This window comes from Schistocerca americana, chromosome 10 (genome assembly GCF_021461395.2).
Source record: "Schistocerca americana isolate TAMUIC-IGC-003095 chromosome 10, iqSchAmer2.1, whole genome shotgun sequence".
Taxonomy (NCBI): domain Eukaryota; kingdom Metazoa; phylum Arthropoda; class Insecta; order Orthoptera; family Acrididae; genus Schistocerca; species Schistocerca americana.
The window spans coordinates 81,502,772-81,524,864 of NC_060128.1; the positions used below are offsets into that span (position 1 = coordinate 81,502,772).

A 22,093-nucleotide genomic window follows, 5' to 3' on the forward strand; every position below is an offset into this window, starting at 1 on the left:
TCTCTGGGACGTATTGACAATGAACGCGGCCTCATTTTAAAACAATGCGCATGTTTCTATCTCTTTCCAGTCTGCAGAAAAAAAATCGGAGGCCTTAGAACTTGAATGCACCTATTGTCGCTATTCCATAAGATGCATAACATTGTCTTTTTTGGGTGTGCGCAGGTGTATGGGGAGTTGCTGCTTTGTTTGGGCTCAGCTATTCCTTTCTTTTTCTTACGTTCGCATAAAGACACCATTTCTCTTCACCAGTAATGGTACAGGATTGGAACGATCGTTGTTGTTCACGAGCCAATTGATGACTAGCAAGCAAATATGCACATTGGCCACCCGCTGATTACTGTTATTTTGGGCCGTGCGGGATTAGCTGAGCGGTCTGAGGCGCTGCAGTCATGGACTGTGCGGCTGGTCTCGGCGGAGGTTCGAGTCCTCCCCCGGGCATGGGTATGTGTGTTTGTCCTAAGGATAATTTAGCTTGAGTAGTGTGTAAGCTTAGGGACTGATGACCTTAGCAGTTAAGTGCCACAAGATTTCACACACATTGGAACATTGTTATTTTGGCGTAGAGCATGCTATAACCCCGGATATCCTATTTTTGGACCTTCCCCCCATTGTATGCAAATGTCGCACGATGGTAGAATGGTTGGTTGGTTTAAAAGAGAGGGGAAGGGACCAAACTACGAGGTCATCGGCCCCTTGTTCTCGATAAAACGATGCCACAAGTGTGAGAATAAAACGGACGAGACATATAGCACAAAACGGAAAGAAAGTAAAACCAACAACGAAAGAGAGGCAACGAATACTAAAAGGAACAAAAGGGGACAAGAAGACAACAGAGACGCTAGAAACAGAAGAGAGTAAAACAAGAAAGCAGATTACAGTGGCTGGCCGACCACGAGAATAAAAAGGAGAAGCCAGCCACTCTTCAACACATTAAAACTTCCACCCTAGGGTGGAGGACACACAGGGACAAAGGACATGCGCTAAAACTTACATAGAAGTATAAAACCAACTCTCACGGATAAAACTTAATTGCTTTCCAACTCCAATGGATACACCAAACTTCATCAGTGCTAAAGATTGTACGTGCGTGTATGGGGAGGGGAGAGGGGAGAGGGCGGGGGAGGAGGGAGGGGAGGGCGCAACGCACAGTAGCATCCCGACTGACACACTGCTTCGCACAGTAATTGAAGTCGTCGTCACGTAAATGGACGGTTCTGGGTCATTCCACCGTCTAACAACTATGCCAGTTAGTAGCAATTTCAAATGTTAGTATACATTCCGAAAAAAAAAAATCATCATACCCTCTTTTCCTAGTTTAAAATATCATCCAGCAGTTTCTGAAACAAAATTACTCCAAGTCGTTGCGAAAAAAGCGTACGCTACAAAAAATTAAACATTTTTTACTTGAACTGTGGAAAGAGCCAGGAACGTTAATATATATGGAGTACAAAAACTTTATCAAAATGCTCAAATTTTATAGACGCATGTACTACATATTTCATCGTGAAAACGTAAGAGTACTCCGAGATCAAAAATACTCGTAAAATGCTCTAAGAAGTGTGAAATTGTTTCGCCTGTGTAAAGCAAAATGTCGTCGCTGACGAATTTGCGTTCTGTTTGGTCTCGTAGAATCCTTCAGTGAGAAAATTGACAAAGTTACAAAATTAATCGTTACTGTGCAGTGTCACATATGAAGGCTGGTTTATTTATGAGATTCTGTGCACGAGAACTTTCAAGTCGCCGACATGATTCGTACGGAACAAGTGCTCATAGTTATTGAGACAGTCATTTTAGACCTAATGTTTACTGGACTTTTTTCTTCGTTTTGTTCATATTACCTCATAAAACAGGGAAAGGAAAAAGCTTGCCGTGGAAGAAATTTTTTTCACGTTATAGACGATGATCAAGTGCTCTACCTCTTGAGATGCCCATGTTTACTGGACTTTTTTTTTTTTTTACTTCGAATGACGGCCCCTGTCCTATCCTTGAATTCTGACCATTCCTCCTGAAACACCATGTATTTGCAGCTGTTACAGTCTCCATCACTACCTCCAAAACAAATATTCGCTACAAAAAAATGAATGTAGGCAATTATAAACCTTCCTTGGAGTCATGGCTATTAGTTTGTATGGTTTTGGCAAACCAAAGTTTTGTTCCTATTAGTCACAGGGAATCTGCAAAAATATAGCTCTAGGTGACAATATCCTTTCTTTCCATAAGAAACTTGTGTCCATCATCACATTTTCTGGACTTAAAACCAATGTCTTTTAGAAAGAGAAAGATTGACATTTCACAGCCCTCGTACTCAATTTTGTGTTGTTGTTCGACACTATCAGTTACGCATATATAAAGCAGAGTGTAAGAGTATGTCTGGGATCTCCTCTCAAAACATTGGCTCTATTTCACGCAGATTTGGCACAGAAACAGCAGACATCTTTAGTGCCAGCACTGTGGGGTTTATAACCTCTTAACTGCACGAGAAGTTGAAACAAGGCCAAAAATGGGTTTTCAAGTCCTGCCATATATGCTGCCCTGGATGACGTATGTTATGTGGGAACAGTACTGACATGTCAAATCAACCTGTTTTGCAAGGCAGCATTCAAGTCAGGGGCAAGAAAATTTTCTGGGCCCCCACATACAAGCTGCCCTATGTGATATGCATGTTGTTGTATCAGCCTTCTTTACTGAACTATGTTGCAGGAGCTACCAACAGGTTGAGATGGATAGACGATCGGTTGGCAGAGCAAGGGGAGGAGGAAATGGACAGAGAAAGAGGGGAGGAGCGGGAGATGCATGAGGCAGGTGGAAGGTGTAGAGGTAGTGGCGTCATAAAACTGATTATAGTGAGGTAAATGTACTATACACTCTTGTATCATTTGAAGTGAACGATATCACACTGAATACGCAAAAACAAAAAAAACAAAAATCCACTACTACATCATTATGTGAAACTGTTCGAATGTCAACATTTATAAATACATAATGTAATTACAATGATGATTATGGACTTCTCAAAAAAGACAGACAGTTACATCTTATTTATGAAAGGCATGTTCCAAGGATTGTTTTGTATAAATAGATCGATACACAATAGTTTTTTTGCTACATGTTGTTTGAGGTAAGTATTTGTTCTTTTGTCCAGTTGGTTGAACGAGTCTGAAGAGCGAGGATGGAGAATGAGTTGTGTGTTTTTTATTCAGTTATATTGGGAAGTGGAATGACTGAATATACACTCCTGGAAATGGAAAAAAGAACACATTGACACCGGTGTGTCAGACCCACCATACTTGCTCCGGACACTGCGAGAGGGCTGTACAAGCAATGATCACACGCACGGCACAGCGGACACACCAGGAACCGCGGTGTTGGCCGTCGAATGGCGCTAGCTGCGCAGCATTTGTGCACCGCCGCCGTCAGTGTCAGCCAGTTTGCCGTGGCATACGGAGCTCCATCGCAGTCTTTAACACTGGTAGCATGCCGCGACAGCGTGGACGTGAACCGTATGTGCAGTTGACGGACTTTCAGCGAGGACGTATAGTGGGCATGCGGGAGGCCGGGTGGACGTACCGCCGAATTGCTCAACACGTGGGGCGTGAGGTCTCCACAGTACATCGATGTTGTCGCCAGTGGTCGGCGGAAGGTGCACGTGCCCGTCGACCTGGGACCGGACCGCAGCGACGCACGGGTGCACGCCAAGACCGTAGGATCCTACGCAGTGCCGTAGGGGACCGCACCGCCACTTCCCAGCAAATTAGGGACACTGTTGCTCCTGGGGTATCGGCGAGGACCATTCGCAACCGTCTCCATGAAGCTGGGCTACGGTCCCGCACACCGTTAGGCCGTCTTCCGCTCACGCCCCAACATCGTGCAGCCCGCCTCCAGTGGTGTCGCGACAGGCGTGAATGGAGGGACGAATGGAGACGTGTCGTCTTCAGCGATGAGAGTCGCTTCTGCCTTGGTGCCAATGATGGTCGTATGCGTGTTTGGCGTCGTGCAGGTGAGCGCCACAATCAGGACTGCATACGACCGCGGCACACAGGGCCAACACCCGGCATCATGGTGTGGGGAGCGATCTCCTACACTGGCCGTACACCACTGGTGATCGTCGAGGGGACACTGAATAGTGCACGGTACATCCAAACCGTCATCGGACCCATCGTTCTACCATTCCTAGACCGGCAAGGGAACTTGCTGTTCCAACAGGACAATGCACGTCCGCATGTATCCCGTGCCACACAACGTGCTCTAGAAGGTGTAAGTCAACTACCCTGGCCAGCAAGATCTCCGGATCTGTCCCCCATTGAGCATGTTTGGGACTGGATGAAGCATCGTCTCACGCGGTCTGCACGTCCAGCACGAACGCTGGTCCAACTGAGGCGCCAGGTGGAAATGGCATGGCAAGCCGTTCCACAGGACTACATCCAGCATCTCTACGATCGTCTCCATGGGAGAATAGCAGCCTGCATTGCTGCGAAAGGTGGATATACACTGTACTAGTGCCGACATTGTGCATGCTCTGTTGCCTGTGTCTATGTGCCTGTGGTTCTGTCAGTGTGATCATGTGATGTATCTGACCCCAGGAATGTGTCAATAAAGTTTCCCCTTCCTGGGACAATGAATTCACGGTGTTCTTATTTCAATTTCCAGGAGTGTATGTGTAACTCTGAAGAAAGTCCACCAAATTTCACATTATTATTGAAACATCAACCCGGTGATCCTGTAGGCAATTATATAAATATAAACCACCGGAAGTAATTGAACAACGAGCCATCAATACAGAACAAGGAAGAGTAACAAAAAAGATGACTATTTTCATTATTAACAGAACTGTTTGTTTAAATTGGAAAGTCCCTGTCACTCGCTGCAGTGTTTCACTATCTCAGTGTGGCAACTGTTGTGAAATGGTGATCGGCTGCACAAGTTACTAACTTAGTCCAAACATTAAGAAAAATCAACTTTGGGCAACAAGAGGATGGTTAAAGTGGACAGATTGAAAAGGAAGAGGTGGAGATTGTAATGGTACTTTAATTAGGTAACCATTATGGCACCTCAACTCACCTGAACCTCTCGATACCAGCAATATTCTACTGTGTTTCTGTTAAGTATTTGACATATTTCTGAGACAACATTCAGATTTGATTTCATTAATGTAGAGATACTTTGATACATCGATATGTTTATGTTGCAATGATATTATTCTTATGTGTATTCTTTCTTTTGTCACCATGATCTTTGACGTACTTTTAACTCTGATTCTTGGGCGCGTAAGCGATTATTACTTAGTAGTTAGAATCAGACCTTGAAAAAGTCAAGTCTTGGACGTCATGTTGTAAAGACGCATATTGTAGTCAGCTTATAAAATGTGAACTTTAACAGTAACGAAGATGTTTTCAAGTATGCTTTGTATTGTGAAGTGATGTTTTGTGTGTTACGTGATATTGCACAAAAGTAATAAAAAAGGAGTGTGACTAAAATTCGGAGTGGTGATTGCTTTTTTACATCACCATTGTCCTGCAAAAGTGTAATCTTCAAGATTGGTTTGTGAAAGACATCTATAAAACTTTTGAATATAGCAGAATAAAACCTAGGCCTCTTTGCATCCGAGCTGGGAATCATCACGACCTAGATTTTCGACGATTGAGCCGTGATTTCATAACGAGACCAGCGGGGGAAACACGAAAAGATGAGTGGCTAGTTCATTCATTATTACATGAAATGACTTTATAAACTGTGCTCTAATGACACCTACCACATAGTAATTTTGTTGTTGCCCTAAAATGCAGTATTTAGCAGCGTGAGCAACACCACAATCAATTGACCTTTGTTGTGGTAGGGTTGTTAGAAGATGGAAAGAGGGAGGGGAAAGAGGGTATGGTAAAAGGGTACGGTGTGGTGGAAAAAAATGGACACAAGAGGGGGACGGAAGGGTGTTCAATGTATGTGCTGACGCATAGGTGGGCAGAGCTGCGGGGAAAAGGCTAGTTTAGTCAATACCAGAGTGGACGGGGCACCTACCTTGAGCTTGAGGTTGTGGCGGGAAGGATTCAGCAGCCAGGCCCACGTGGCGTTGGCGTGGTCGGGGCACATGTCGACGTAGTCGCTCTCTGCGAGCTCCACCGCCAGCAGCGCCTCCTGGTCGTTCAGGAAGCTGAACGCGCCCGTCGACGTCACGAGCAGTAGCGCCGCGGCGCACAGCACGCCCGCCGCCATGTCGCAGGTCCGCGAGCACTCGCTGTAGCGACGAAGGCACCGGCTCACTACCCCACCCTACACGCGACACAGCTGCTGCGCCCTCTGACCGCAAGCGCGATCCATTTCCTGAGCGCCAAACGCCGTAGTGATGAAGTCTTCCCTCGCGTTCTCGATGGGACTGCCACCAGCGCCACAGGTTATCACTACAGAACACCGTTGCACTGTTCACTTCGTCGTGAGAGACTGCGCGACAACACTGCCGGCAGACGGGGAACCCTCGCTCTGAAACTGCGGAAGACGCAGTTCGCTGGCGAGCCACCAATGGGTTTATCACGACGCAAGACCGTGTCTGTGTCACCGACTCAACTTTCCCGTGGCCCACGTGGAAGAGATTATCTGCATTCCACAACCCGATAACTTCTATCAGTTGCCGTCTCGATTATTTCTATCGATAGCGGGCCGACAGATAGGCCAAGGTCTGGCCGACTATCGGGAGGATCTTGCTTCGCGTCAGCAGCAGGTTATTAACGAGGTCACCGTGTTGATGAGTCAACGCGCTATCTGAGACTGTCGCTCAGTGCCACATTCTTTTAAGACGTCACCTCGTCTAAAGCTGGAATGCACTTTGACTAAATCTGACGCTCTGATCGTTGGCAGGTGGCCTACTAAACCACGCTTGTTATCACAACACACTCTAAATCCCGAGCGGGCCAGCGAACGGCAATGACGACTTGCATGACGTACGAAGCTCCCGGCGCGTGACGTCACAATCCGTCGGAAGAGTCACCTGAAACAAACGGAAAACACGTCTGTTAGGAGAGCGAATTAAGACCTGCAAACAAACAAACAAACGCACCCGACACCGTTTCTGAAGCTTTGGGCCGCTCGATCCCAAAATTACGATTCATTTGAAATGATGAAAAACGTGTCATGTTCATACATTTCTATAGGTTGCAGGCAACAGTACTTAAGCAGAATGACAGGCGTAAGTGAGTGGCCTTTACTTGTGTGTGTGTGTGTGTGTGTGTGTGTGTGTGTGTGTGTGTGTGTGTGTGTGTGTGTCGTAAATACAAAACTGGGAATGTGAACTGAGAACCTAAATGTCCTACTGAGCCGGCCGGTGTGGCCGTGCGGTTCTAGGGGCTACAGTCTGGAACTGCGCTGCTGCTACGGTCGCAGGTTCGACTCCTGCCTCCGGCATGGATGTGTGTGATGTCCTTAGGTTAGTTAGGTTTAAGTAGTCCTAAGTCTAGGGGACTGATGACCTCAGATGTTAAGTGCCATAGTGCTTAGAGGCATTTGAACCATTTCTACAAAATTAAAAAAAACTTTTTACCTCGTCAAATAATACCTTGTTGTTCATTTCAGAACCTTTTTTATGTCCGTATGCTATACAACCACTGTTCTGAGTCGTCATTCCTCCTCGTAGTACATCTGCAACTCTCGTAGTTCCAAGAGGGTATCCATGCATTACACTGTTCACTCAACGAAACCCCGCCTGCTGCACACCGCAGCTATTCGCTACCGAGTGAGAAAGATTCTACGACTCCACAATGTCATCACAGTCAAAGATACTGTTGCCTACCGACTGTTCCTCTGACCACAATTCTTCAAATATATCATTTCCCCTTATAAATCCAATAACATCTTAAAAAAAAAATAGCCATCTTACACAGATGGAACTAATTGTAAAATATGCGTGGTGTTGGACAGCTTTCAGGAACGTTACGAACTGCCTTACACAGTACACATTTGCAGTACTTCTCTTATTTTTTACGATCGATTTCTTTCAGCTTCAGACCATACACTGCTCACAAGACCCATTCAATTGCCTCTTTCACAATTCCAACGCTTACTCATTCTGAAGTGTTGTTCTACACATATGTTTTATCCAACATATCTTCTGTCTTACAATGTTAAAATTAAGGCGCCAAGACCACGACTTGGTACATGAACAACACATTAAAAAAAGTGAAGAAAAGACAGAAATTAGAACCTCTACGAAATTTAGAAATGGAAGAATTAACCCTCGCTTCGACTTCCTAATTTCAACAGTTGCTACGAATGTGACACACAGGGCACAAGGTCTACATACCAGAGCATTGAGCAAATACAAATGGCTCAAATGGCTCTGAGCACTATGGGACTCAACTTCTGAGGTCATTAGTCCCCTAGAACTTAGAACTAGTTAAACCTAACTAACCTAAGGACATCACACACATCTATGCCCGAGGTAGGATTCGAACCTGCGACCGTAGCGGTCTCGCGGTTCCAGACTGCAGCGCCTAGAGCCGCACGGCCACTTCGGCCGGCGAGCAAACACACTGAAGAGCCAATGAAACTGGTACACCTACCTAATATCGAGTAGGGCCCCCGCGACCACGCAGAAGTGCCGCAACACGACGTGGCATGGACTAGACATGTGTGTGAAGTGGTGTTGGAGGCGACTGACACCATGAATCCTGCAGGACTGTCCATAAATCCGTAACAGTACAAGGGGGTGGAGGTCTCTTCTGGAAGACATGTTGCAAGGCATCCCAGATATGCTTAATAATGTCCACGTCTGGGCATTTCTATGGCCAGCGGAAGTCATTAAACTCACAAGAATATTCATATGCAGATATATAAATAGGCAGAACACGGCGCTGCAGCTATAAGACAAGTGTCTGGCACGCTTGTTAAATCAGCTACTGCTGCTACAACGGCAGGTTATCAAGATTCGAGTTTGTACGTGGTGTTACAGTCGGAGCACGAGCAATGGGACACAGCATCTCCGAGGTAGCGATGAGGTGGGGATTTTCCCGTACGACCATTTCACGAGTGTACCGTTAATATCAGGAATCTGCTAAAACATCAAATCCCGCAAGAACGGGACCAACGACGACTGAAGACAATCGTTCAGCGTGACCCAAACTGCTGCAGATTTCAATGCTGGGCCATCAACAAGTGTCAGCGTGCGAACCATTCTACGAAACATCATCGATATGGGCTTTCGGAGCCAAAGGACCACTCGTGCACTCTTGCTGACTGCACGACACGAAGCTTTATGCCTCGCCTGGGCCGTCAACACCGACGTTGGACTGTTGATGACTGGAAACACGTTGCCTGGTCGGATGAGACTCGTTTCATATTGTATCGAGCGGATCGACGTGTACGGATATCGAGACAACCTCATGAATCCATGGGCCCCGCATGTCAGCAGGAGACTGTTCAAGCTGGCAGAGGCTCTGTAATGGTGTGGGGCGTGTGCAGTTGGAGTGATATGGGACCCCTGATACGTCTAGATACGACTGACAGGTGAACGTACGTAAACATCCTGTCTGATCACCTGCATCCAGTCATGTCCATTGTGCAATGCGACACCCCACACGTCCATGCTTGCTACAGAGTGGCTTCAGGGACAGTCTTCTGAGTTTAAAGCTTCAGCTGGCCACCAAACTTACCAGACATGGACGTTATTGGGCATATCAGGGATGCATTGCAACGTCCTCTTCAGAAGAGATCTCCACCCCCTGGTACTCTTACGGATTTATGGACTTCCGAGCAGGATTCATGGTGTCAGTTCCCTCCAGCACTACTTCAGACATTAGTCGAGTCCACGCCACGTCGTGTTGCGGCACTTCTGCGTGCTCGCGGGGGCCCTACACGATATTAGGCAGGTGTACCAGTTTATACATCTACATCATTACTCTGCAACTCACATGTAAGTGCTTGGCAGAGGGTTCATCGAAGCACAATCATACTATCTCTCTACCATCCCACTCCCGAAGAGCGCGCGGGAAAAACGAACACCTAAACCTTTCTGTTCAAGCTCTGATTTCTCTTATTTTATTTTGATGATCATTCCTACCTATGTAGGTTGGGCTCAACAAAATATTTTCGCATTCGGTTGAGAAAGTTGGTGACTCAAATTTCGTAAATAGACCTCGCCGCGACGAAAAACGTCTTTGCTTTAATGACTTCCATCCCAACTTGCGTATCATATCTGCCACACTCTCTGCCCTATTACGTGATAATACAAAACGAGCTGCCCTTTTTTGCAACCTTTCGATGTCCTCCGTCAATCCCACCTGGTAAGGATCCCACATCGCGCAGCAATATTCTAACAGAGGACGAACGAGTGTAGTGTAAGCAGTCTCTTTAGTGGACTTGTTGCATCTTCTAAGTGTCCTGCCAAGGAAACGCAACCTTTGGCTCGCCTTCCCCACAATATTATCTATGTGGTCTTTCCAACTGAACTTGTTCATAATTTTAACACCCAGGTACTTAGTTGAATTGACAGCCTTGAGAATTGTACTATTTATCGAGTAATCGAATTCCAACGGATTTCTTTTGGAACTCGTGTGGATCACCTCACACTTTTCGTTATTTGTCGTCAACTGTCACCTGCCACACCATACAGCAATCTTTTCTGAATCACTTTGCAACCGATACTGGTCTTCAGATGACCTTACTAGATGGTAAATTACATCATCATCTGCGAACAACCTAATAGAACTGCTCAGATTGTCACCCAGGTCATTTATATAGATCAGGAACAGCAGAGGTCCCAGGACGCTTCCCTGGGGAACACCTGATATCACTTCAGTTTTACTCGATGATTTGCCGTCTGTTACTACGAACTGTGACCTTCCTGACAGGGAATCACGAATCCAGTCGCACAACTGAGACGATACCCCATAGGCCCGCAGCTTGATTAGAAGTTGCTTGTGAGGAACGGTGTCAAAAGCTTTCCGGAAATCTTTGGCTCTTCAGTATGTGTGTTTTCGTGTCGATTGAAATGCAGCAACGGTGACCTGACAACACTCTGATGGGACGGGAAGTGCCTTCTGCCACGCACTTGGGTGGTTCGCAGAGAGTGGATGTAGACGGGCTGGCGACAGGACGCACTTTACATGCGGCGCTTTCGCGGCTAGCGCAGCGCGCTGGGAATGACGCAGCCACGACTCGCCGCAAAGCCACGGAAAGTTCCGCCTCAGTCTGCAGGGATGGGAGGAGCAGTAGTGAGCAGCAAGGTCGCCGCTGGTGGGTTAAGTAACAGGAGGCGGCTTTCTGGGACACGGACAACTCCAGCCATTCAAGGCCGCAAACACGTCCCACCGGGAGGGCTAAACCTGCGCACCTTCATTCACTCCGCAGCACCTGGAGTGTAGAGCCTACAGGTCCGGAGTGCAAACATTTGGAGGAAAAAAATCTGTCGAAGGTACAGCCCTTCTTATAATACACTACTCGCCATTAAAATTACTACGCCACGAAGATGACGTGCTACAGACGCGAAATTTAACCGACAGGAAGAAGACGCTGTGATACGCAAATAATTAGCTTTTAAGAGCATCTACACAATGTTGGCGCCGGTGGCGACACCTAAAACGTGCTGACATGAGGAAACTTTCTCATACACAAACAGCGGTTGACCAGCGTTGCCTGGTGAAACGTTGTTGTGATGCCTCGTGTAAGGAAGAGAAATGCGTACCATGAGGTTTCCGACTTTGATAAAGGTCGGATTGTAGCCTATCGCGATTGCGGTTTATCGTATCGCGACACTGCTGCTCGCGTGGGTCGAGGTCCAATGACTGTTAGCAGAATATGGAATCGGTGGGTTCAGGAGGGTAATACGGAACGCCGTGCTGGATCCCAACGTCCTCGTATCACTAGCAGTCGAGATGACAGACATCTTACCCGCATGGCTGTAACGGATCGTGCAGCCACGTCTCGATCCCTGAGTCAACAGATGGGGCCGTTTGCAAGACAACAACCATCTGCACGAACAGTTCGACGACGTTTGCAGCAGCACGGACTATCAGCTCTGAGACCGTGGCTGCGGTTACCCTTCACGCTGCATCAGACAGGAGTGCCTGCGATGGTGTACTCTACGACGAACCTGGGTGCACGAATGGCAAAACGTCATTTTTTCGGATGAATCCAGGTTCTGTTTACAGCATCATGATGGTCGCATCCCTGTTTGGCGACATCGTGGTGAACGGAGATTGGAAGCGTGTATTCGTCATCGCCTTACTGGCGTATCACCCGGCGTGATGGTATGGGGTGCCATTGGTTACACGTCTCGGTCACCTCTTGTTCGCATTGATGGCACTTTGAACAGTGGACGTTACTTTTCAGGTGTGTTACGACCCGTGGCTCTACCCTTCATTCGATCCTCGCGAAACCCTACATTTCAGCAGGATAATGCACGACCGCATGTTGCAGGTCCTGTACGGGCCTTTCTGGATACAGAAAATGTTCGACCGCTGCCCTGGCCAGCACATTCTCCAGATCTCTCACCAATTGAAAACGTCTGGTCAATGGTGACCGAGCAACTGGCTCGTCACAATACGCCAGCCACTACTCTTGATGAACTGTGGTATCGTGTTGTAGCTGGATGGGCAGCTGTACCTGTACACGCCATCCGAGTTCTATTTGACTCAATGCACAGGCGTATCAAGGCCGTTATTACGGCCAGAGGTGGTTGTTCTGGGTACTGATTTCTCAGGATCTATGCACCCAAAATGCGTGAAAATGTAATCACATGTCAGTTGCAGTATAATAATAGCAGGTTATCATCTGCATTTCTTCTTGGTGTAGCAATTTAAATGACCAGTAGTGTAGCAAAGGACGTAGGCGTGATTCTTTTAAACCAGTAAGCAGACGTTCTATGAAGAGGTCGCATGTACGGACGAGTGCCTAGTTCACGCTCTGAAGGCCCAAGGGATGTCGACCGACCGCCGTGCCATCTTTCGCCTCGCGGTGCCGTGCGGATGCGGTAAGGAGGAGTATGTGGTCAGCACACTTCTGCCCAGGCTGTTTTGCCCTCTTTTAGCAGCGCCACAGAATGTGATAATGCAAAGGGGCCCGGGTCCGATTCCCGGGATGGAGATTTTCTGCGCTCGGGGACTGTGTGTTGTGTTGCCTTCATCATATCATCCCCATCGACGCGGAAGTCGCCGAAGTGGCGTCAACGAAAGAGACTTGCACCAGGCGAACAGTCTGCCCGACGGGAGGCCCTAGCCACATTTCATTTCATCTATTTCACAAGGTCAAATCTGCATTAAAAGGAACAAGATTTCAGTCCGTTAACGAAGTGACAGAAACAGTTGTGCGCGTCGTGAGGAACCTCACAGAAGACGAGTTCCAGCGCTGATTCCATCAATGCAGAATTCGCATGGAGCATTGTACGGATAGAGGAGGGGAGTGTATTGAGTGCGACAGTAACTCAATAAGTATGTTTTTTTTTTAAATGAAATGATTTACAGAAATAGTCCCATAGTTTTATAGCCACAACTCCTATACAGTCTTGTTATTTCTAGCGACATGTATCCTGCAGTATTTGCCGAATTTACTACGGTTCCGTTCACCACCACTATGCTGACGTTTCGGATCCGTTCACTTCTGTCTCCCCCATTGTTCACACTTCGCACGCAGCATTTCTTAGGCCACACGCCTTCGCCTTCTTGCAAGGGAACCTCCCCATCGCACCCCCTTCAGATTTAGTTATAAGTTGGCACAGTGGATAGGCCTTGAAAAACTGAACACAGATCAATCGAGGAAACAGGAAGAAGTTGTGTGGAACTATGAAAAAAATAAGCAAAATATACAAACTGAGTAGTATAGTAGTATACGCGTAACATAGGCAATATAAAGGGTAGTGTGAGCTCCAGAGCGCCGTGGTCCCGTGGTTAGCATGAGCAGCTGCGGAACGAGAGGTCAATGGTTCAAGTCTTCCCTCGAGTGAAAAGTTTACTTTCTTTATTTTCGCAAAGTTATGATCTGTCGGTTCGTTCATTGACGTCTCTGTTCACTGTAATAAGTTTAGTGTCTGTGTTTTGCGACCTCACCGCAAAACCGTGCGATTAGTAGGCGAAAGGACGTGCCTCTCCAATGGGAACCGAAAACATTTGATCGCAAGGTCATAGGTCAACCGATTCCTCCACAGGAAAACACGTCTGATATATTCTATACGACACTGGTGACGGCATGTGCGTCACATGACACGAATATGTTGTCGACCCACTTAATTTGTACACTTGGCGGATGGGTAAAAAGATTCTTCTACTTGCCCGATTTAGGTTTTCTTGTGGATGTAATAATCACTCCCAAAAAAGTGATGAAAACATAAGAGTTCGTTACATAAACTGCAACAAATGAACGAAACAGTTTCAGTGTCTTCCCTGTGCTCTGTCAAAACATATGTTTTTAACGATTTCAATTTTTTCCGTGTGTAGACCGTCAAATCCTGCATATGTCCAAGCAAATCTGAACATGTCCTGGAATTTTGGAGAGCGAAGTTGATTGTGTGTGAGTGCCTGAACTCTAATAATTGACACACGATCACGTAAACAATACTGCTCTGTGTACCTGTGCAGCTTCGCAAAACAATTGTCTGAAAATAAAAAATTAAACTTTTCACTCTAGGGAAGACTTGAACTAAGGACCTCTCGTTCCGCAGCTTTTCACGCTAGCCACGGGACCACGGCGCTCCCGAGCTCACGCTATCCTTTATGTTGACTATCTTCCGCATGGACTACCCAATTTGTATATTTTGCTTATTTTTTTTCATAGTTCCACACAACTTCTTCCTGTTTTCTCGACTGATCTGTGTTCAGTTTTTCAAGGCCTATCCACTGTGCCAACTTATAACTAATTCTGAGGGGGGTGCGATGGGGAGGTTCCCTTGTCAGATGACTACGATCCTCTTTCTCCGCGCCTACACAGCAGCTGCTTCAAACTTCCCCTGCTGGCTCTATTGGCGCAACCTAGTTAGCGGAGGGCTTTGAGGGTTTCCCGGGGGCCCTTACGACTTATTAACAGCTCGCCGAATAGGGTTTTCATTATTTACGCCCTCCGCCTCGCGCAGGGGATACTGGGGACAAGGAGCAGTTCATGACTACATTAGCGTAGTGTGTAGCGGCCTGCAAGCCAATCCCGTGACTGCATAATACAAACGACTAGAAGAGTTAAGCAACTAGAAAGTGGGTAGGAAATGAAATGAATCTTCCGGCGTTGAGAGGTTATGAATAAAACCTCGGTGCCAAACCCAGCAGTCAGTTGTTTTACTCCTGACGACGACGACGGAGATAGCCATCGGAAGCCCGAGAATTTTACGAAAGCTTTGGTCCCTTTGATTTACAAGGAACACTGCCTCGTGACGCTTCAGATATTTCGCGCTTATTTCAAACGGCAACCGACAAAACAAAACATTCAACCCTAACATAGTTTATATATACACTGTGCAAATGCACAATGAATACAGATTCAAGACCACTACCCGAGATGTCGCTGCGGACGTTACATTTAAAATTATGGCGTACACTTTCTTGTGGGACTAGCTATATGATACACACGGGTTGTAACAGGTGCAAGTGCAAATATTTCTATATTATATATATATATATATGGCAGCTTCATATGTACATACATTAGTTGGCGGTAATTTCTCTGTGTCGAACAGTATTTCCCACAAACACATTTATAAGATTAACTTCTCACGGTTGGGATTCACAGTCACATAATATTTCTTAAAAGACATCATAGTCACCATTGACTGTACGAAATATTTATTATTACGATTTCAATTTCGGCCTTAGGGCCATTTTCAAGGAATACTGCAAAAGTTACATTCTGTCAGAATATAAGACAATCTGACATGAAAATGTAGCCTTTTGACTGCGAGAGTCCCACAAGATCCGATGAGTAAGACACTTATTACATCGTAAAATGTTGTTAAATATGTACTGAACTGTCGATGTTACCATCGTTCTAAATAATCTATCACAAACGCTCAGCACATGTTCCTGTTGTTGTGGTCTTCAGTCCAGAGACTGGTTTGATGCAGCTCTCCATGCTACTCTATCCTGTGCAAACTGCTTCATCTCCCAGTAACTACTGCAGCCTACATCCTTCTCAATCTGCTTAGTGGATTCATCTCATGGTCTCCCTCTACGATTTTCACCCTCTACGCTGCCCTCAAATACCAAATTGATGATCTCTTGATGCCACAGAATATGCCCTACCAACCGATCCTTTTTCTACTCAAGTTGTGCTACGAAGTTCTCTTCTCTCCAATTCTATTCAATACCTACTCATTAGTTACGTGACCTACCCATCTAATCTTCAGCATTCTTCTGTAGCACCACATTTCGAAAGCTGCTATTCTCTTCTTGTCCAAACTATTTATTGCCCATGTTTCACTTCCATACATGGCTACACTCCATACAAACACTTTCAGAAATGACTTCCTGACACTTAAATCTATACTCGATGTTAACAAATTTCTCCTCTTCAGAAACGCTTTCCTTGCCATTGACAGTCTACATTTTATATCCTCTCTACTTCGACCATCATCAGTTATTTTGCTCCCCAAAAAGCAAAACTCATTTATTACTTTATGTGTCTCATTTCCTAATCTAATTCCCTCAGCATCACCCTACTTAATTCGACTACATTCCATTATCCTCGTTTTGATTTTGTTCATGTTCATCTTATATCCTCCTTTCAAGACACTGTCCATTCCGTTCAGCTGCACTTCCAGGCCCTTTGCTGTCTCTGACAGAAGTACAATGTCATCGGCGAACATCAAAGTTTTTATTTCTTCTCCATGGATTTTAATGACTACTCCAAATTTTTCTTTTGCTTCCTTTACTGCTTGCTCAATATACAGATTGAATAACATCGAGGACAGGCTACAACCCTGTCTCACTCCCTTCCCAACCACTGCTTCCCTTTCATATCCCTCGACTCTTCTGCCTGCCTTCTGGTTTCTGTACAAATTGTAAATATACATTTAACGCGTAATAAGTCTCGTACTACTTGGATATTGTGGGACTCTCGCAGTCAAAAGGCTAAATTTTGACGACATGTACTCATGTTAGATAGTGTTAAGGAACATTTGTAAGAATTTACTACGTGAAGTTTTCTGCATGATCGTAACTGCACTACTAGGTGGACTATGCCTGTCAGTATAAACTAACCCTTTTGCGCCCACATGTCCACGCTTCAACACGTGATCTGCTGCCCAGGGGATAGTAAACATTAATGGCGTGCTCTTGTCACATGTCCTTGGAGGTACTAAGCAACCTAAAAACGTACCCCTCCCAATAGATACATTTACTAGAATGAAAATCAAGTAAATACTAATGCAATGTTGTTGAGTACATTGTCCTCAGTCATCACAAAAACATCTTCACTTATACCCATTGCAGCAAAATATACAGGGTGATCAAAAAGTCAGTATAAATTTGAAAACTGAATAAATCACGGAATAATGTAGATAGAGAGGTACAACTTGACACACATGCTTGGAATGACATGGGGTTTTATTAGAACCAAAAAAATGTCCGACAGATGGCGCTTCATCTGATCAGAATAGCAATAATTAGCATAACAAAGTAAGACAAAGCAAAGATGATGTTCTTTACAGGAAATGCTCAATATGTCCACCATAATTCCTCAACAATAGCTGTAGTCGAGGAATAATGTTGTGAACAGCACTGTACAGCATTATGGTGAGGCATTGGCGTCAGATGTTGTCTTTCAGCATCCCTAGAGATGTCGGCCGATCACGATACACTTGCGACTTCAGGTAACCCCAAAGCCAATAATCGCACGGACTGAGGTCTGGGGTCCTGGGAGGCCAAGCATGACGAAAGTGGCGGCTGAGCACACGATCATCACCGAACGACGCGCATATGTCGGACATTTTGTGAATTTTTTTTTAGTTCTAATAAAAGCCCATGTCATTCTAAGCATGTGTGTCAATTTTTACCTCTCTATCTACATTATTCCGTGGTTTATTAAGTTTTCAAATTTATATTGACTTTTTGATCACCCGGTACATAGCACACGCCCGTTGGGCATTTTTATTACAATAGCCATACATCAACACGATATCGACCTTTTCCGCAATTGGTAAACGGACCATTTTAACACGGGTAACGTATCACGAAGGTCTCAGGCACTGCAGTCGTGGTCTGTGCGGCTGGTCCCGGCGGAGTCCTCCCTCGGGCATGGGTGTGCGTGTTTGTTCTTAGGATAATTTAGGTTAAGTAGTGTGTAAGCTTAGGGACTGATGACCTTAGCAAGTCCCACAAGATTTCACACACTTTTTTTTTTTGTATCACGAAGCAAATACCGTCCGCACTGGCGGAATGTTATGTGATACCACGTACTTATACGTTTGTGACTATAACAGCGCCATCTATCACAAAGTGAAAAAGTGGTCCAAGTAAAACATTCATATTTCTTTACGTACTACACGAATATGTAATAAGAAATGGGGGTTCCTATTTTAAAAAAACGCAGTTGATATCCGTTTGACCTACGGCAGCGCCATCTAGTGGGCCAACCATAGCGCCATCTGGTTTCCTCCTTCAAGCTAGACGAGTTTTGTTCTTTGTAGGTTTTTCGTTTGATGCTTATTTCGTGAGATATTTGGCCCGGTCACAATCAATGGACCATCCTGTATACATCGTGTCTCTTGTTAGAGTAATCAGGCGCATTTCCCCTGGTGTTTCGTCAGATATTTGCAGTTTAATTTTTTCCATGTGTGGCAGCAATCAGTCCAAACAAATACTGGTCGTCACCTTACTCATGACACACTCAGTGTGGACAGAAAGCAACAGTGTTTCCCGTTAGAAAGAAAATGATTTTTAAAGAGGAATTTTATGTGCCTATTCGACATGTCGGTCCGAGATTAGCCTAGAGTGATATTCGTGTTATCGATGTGTGTTAACAGTGAGAGTAAAACACGAAGAACAGCCAGTACTCCAGCTGCGAATGAGCTGCGCTGCAGTTCGGCGGTAGTGGCCAACACGAAGCAGGGCGGTGCTGGCGAAAGGCACGTAATGAGCAGTACTTGTTTGGGATGACTCGAGATACACGTAGCAAAAACGAAGCTTCACATATCTGCCGATACACCAGAGAGAAAGTGCCCGACGACTCTTAGGAGAGAGAGACTATATACTTGTAATGCAGTCGGATTACCTACGACTATAAGCGATCCGGCGAGACAATAGCGTTCGTGCCTCACTTATCTGAGCGGCGCTGGTTCGTGTGATAACACTCGTCAACCGCAAACAGTGCCGACCGACAAAACAGACTGACCAACCAAAGGGTCACGTCCCATCCTGTACGGCAGCGCCTGTTTTCTGGAAGGCCGTGACTTAAGGGAGGCGCACATTGGGAGCTTGATACGAGTTGGTAAGACGGCAACGATCAGTTGTGACAGTAGAGAAATCGCTACACTAGATCATGCCACATACGAGGGGCGTTTGAAAAGTCCGTGCAAAAATAAAAACTACTTACGTGTTTGGGGTAACCCATTTTTATTTTTCGAAAGTCTCCTTTTAGACTTATACACTTCGTCCAACGCTGTTCTAATTTGTTGATCCATTCCGAATAATAGGAATTGTCCAAGACTGCAAATAGCTATTAGTTGCTGCAATCAACACCTCGTTTGAACAAAATCTTTGTCCCGCCAGCCATTTCTTCAAATTGGGGAACAAACAGTAGTCCCAGGGAGCCAAGTCTGGACAACAGGGAGGATGTGAAACTAGTTGGAATCCTATTTCCATTAATTTTGCGACCACAACTGCTGAGCTGTTTTCTGGTGCATTGTCGTGATGGAAAAGGACTTTTCTGAGGTCCAATCGCCGGCTTTTTCCTTGCAGGTCGGTTTTCAAACGGTCCAATAGCGATGAATAATATGCACCTGTAATAGTTTTACGCTTTTCCAGATAGTCAATGAGGATTATCCCTTGCGAATCCCAAAAGACAGACGCCATAACCTTTCCGGCCGAAAGACTGGTCTTCGCCTTTTTTGGTGCAGATTCTCCCTTGGTAACCCATTGTTTAGATAGTTGTTTGGTCTCAGGAGTATAGTAATGTATTCATGTTTCATCCATAGTGACGAAACGATGCTTAAAGTCCTTCGGATTCTTCCTGAACAGCTGCAAACAATCCTTGCAACACTTCACACGATTCCGTTTTTGTTTAAGCGTGAGCAATCGCGGAACCCATCTTGTGGATATCTTTCTCATGTCAAAATGTTTATGCAAAATATTATGTATCCGTTCATTCGAGATGCTCTCAGCACTAGCAATCACACGTAATCTTCTGTCATCCATCACCATGTCATGGATTTTAACAATGATTTCTGGAGTCGTAACATCCACAGGGCATCCAGAACGTTCAGCATCACTTGTGCCCATATGGCCACTCCGAAAATTATGAAACCAATTATAAACTAATCGAAGGTGCAAAGTCACCGTAATGTTTATCAAGCTCTTCTTTAGTCTTCTGAGGCGTTTTGCCTTTCATAAAGTATTGTTTAATCATCACACGAAATTCTTTTTCGTCCATTTTTTGACGATCACTCGACTTCCTTGATTCTCACGAATGCCAAACACAAAGAAACAGACCAATATGGTTGAAACTTGGTGAGCGTTCTTTCCGAAGATGCTACTAACTAAACATGACCTCGATACGCGCCGGTGGTGCCATCTCTCGGACTTTGCACGGACTTTCAAACGCACTTCGTAGGAATGTTTCCTAGTTGAAGATATGACAGACTGCTAGGCCAGTTTTAAGAGAGAAAATTGTGTACGATAAAAGTGAGTGATAGAAGTTTGGTACATTAAATCTTGTGCCCGGTGCTGACTCAGAAACAGTAAGCCGTAACTATAGCTAACAGACACCACAGCAGAGGCGAGTGCGGCCTGTGTATGACCTTAGGGAACGAGAAACAATCCCATAGCACTGCGATCGCTCGGCCCTGTAACAGAGAGTGAAGTAAGGAGACGAGAAGCTATAATATTATTGGGCTCTCCGTCATATGAAAGCTGAGAGTACCCTTGCAAAGGCATTCACCTAGCTGTGTATTAAATGACCACCTTGTGTGGTGAGACCTCTTCTTAGAAATATAATTTACGTACCTGTAAAGATGTGCATCTAGCGCGAACGCTAATACATCGATTGCGCAGTCAAAGAAACATTTTAACAGAAGCTGAACTGAGCGTTCCACTTCGATCTAAATAAAAACAATATGACGGTAAAAACCTTTTTAGATTTTCAGATTTTATCGTACTTCTGCTTCTAATGTGAAAGCGTAAAGAATGTCGTCTTTAAGCCATAAAACTGAGCGGTCTTGCCAGCGTGCAAACAACAGTTGTTAATTAATAAAATTCAAGTAATTTATGTTCGTTACCGTAAATCGCCAAGTTATTGTTATGAAGGTGTTGAACGGTGCAAGAAATGTCTCGAAGGAAGAAGAAAAGTAATGAGTGTAATTTGTGATGAAGACGTGAACCAAGAAGCGAGCACAGGACAGGCTGAAATCTGATAGCACCAACACATCCGAAAGTTACTTATGTAAGTTATACTGTTTATAAATAAGCCCTAATTGCTTGTGGGAATTGTTTAAATATATTTAGTGTTTACCAGATTTCTTATTCTACTCTTTTCCTTTAGTTTTTTTTACCTCCATGTCATATTATTTTTATAAATGTCAAACAGCCTTTACTACAGCAGAGAATACTGCGGCATCCTGGTCGTAGACAGAAGGCCGCTCTTTGTTTTCTATACAACTCATTGCCGCCCCATATATTAATGATTTCATTTGCAAATGCAATTCTTTTATTGTTCATTGCGAAAGGCCCCTTAGGTAATTATAAAATTCATACTTATTACGTGAAGGAATCCGGGTTGTTCTTTTCCAAATATTAGAAGCCTTTGCGTTATCAAAAAATAGCCTCCTCCTGTCCTCCTGACAACGATCAAAAAGTGTTCAAATGGCTCTGAGCACTATGGGACTTAACATCTGAGGTCATCAGTCCCCTAGAACTTAGAACTACTTAAACCTAACTAACCCAAGGACATCACACACATCCATGCCCGAGGCAGGATTCGA

At 45.1% G+C, this 22,093-nt stretch overlaps 1 protein-coding gene across 1 annotated transcript in view; it reads right to left on the reverse strand.

The window, feature by feature from the left end:
• LOC124552595 (angiotensin-converting enzyme-related protein-like) overlaps positions 1 to 22,093 on the reverse strand; it is a 385,045-nt gene that overhangs the window by 272,701 nt on the left and 90,251 nt on the right. Inside the window, exon 2 of the mRNA XM_047126920.1 lies at positions 6,019 to 6,982. Coding sequence (XP_046982876.1) covers positions 6,019 to 6,213 — 195 coding nt within the window. The 5' untranslated portion in view covers positions 6,214 to 6,982. The remainder of the gene's footprint in view (positions 1 to 6,018; positions 6,983 to 22,093) is intronic.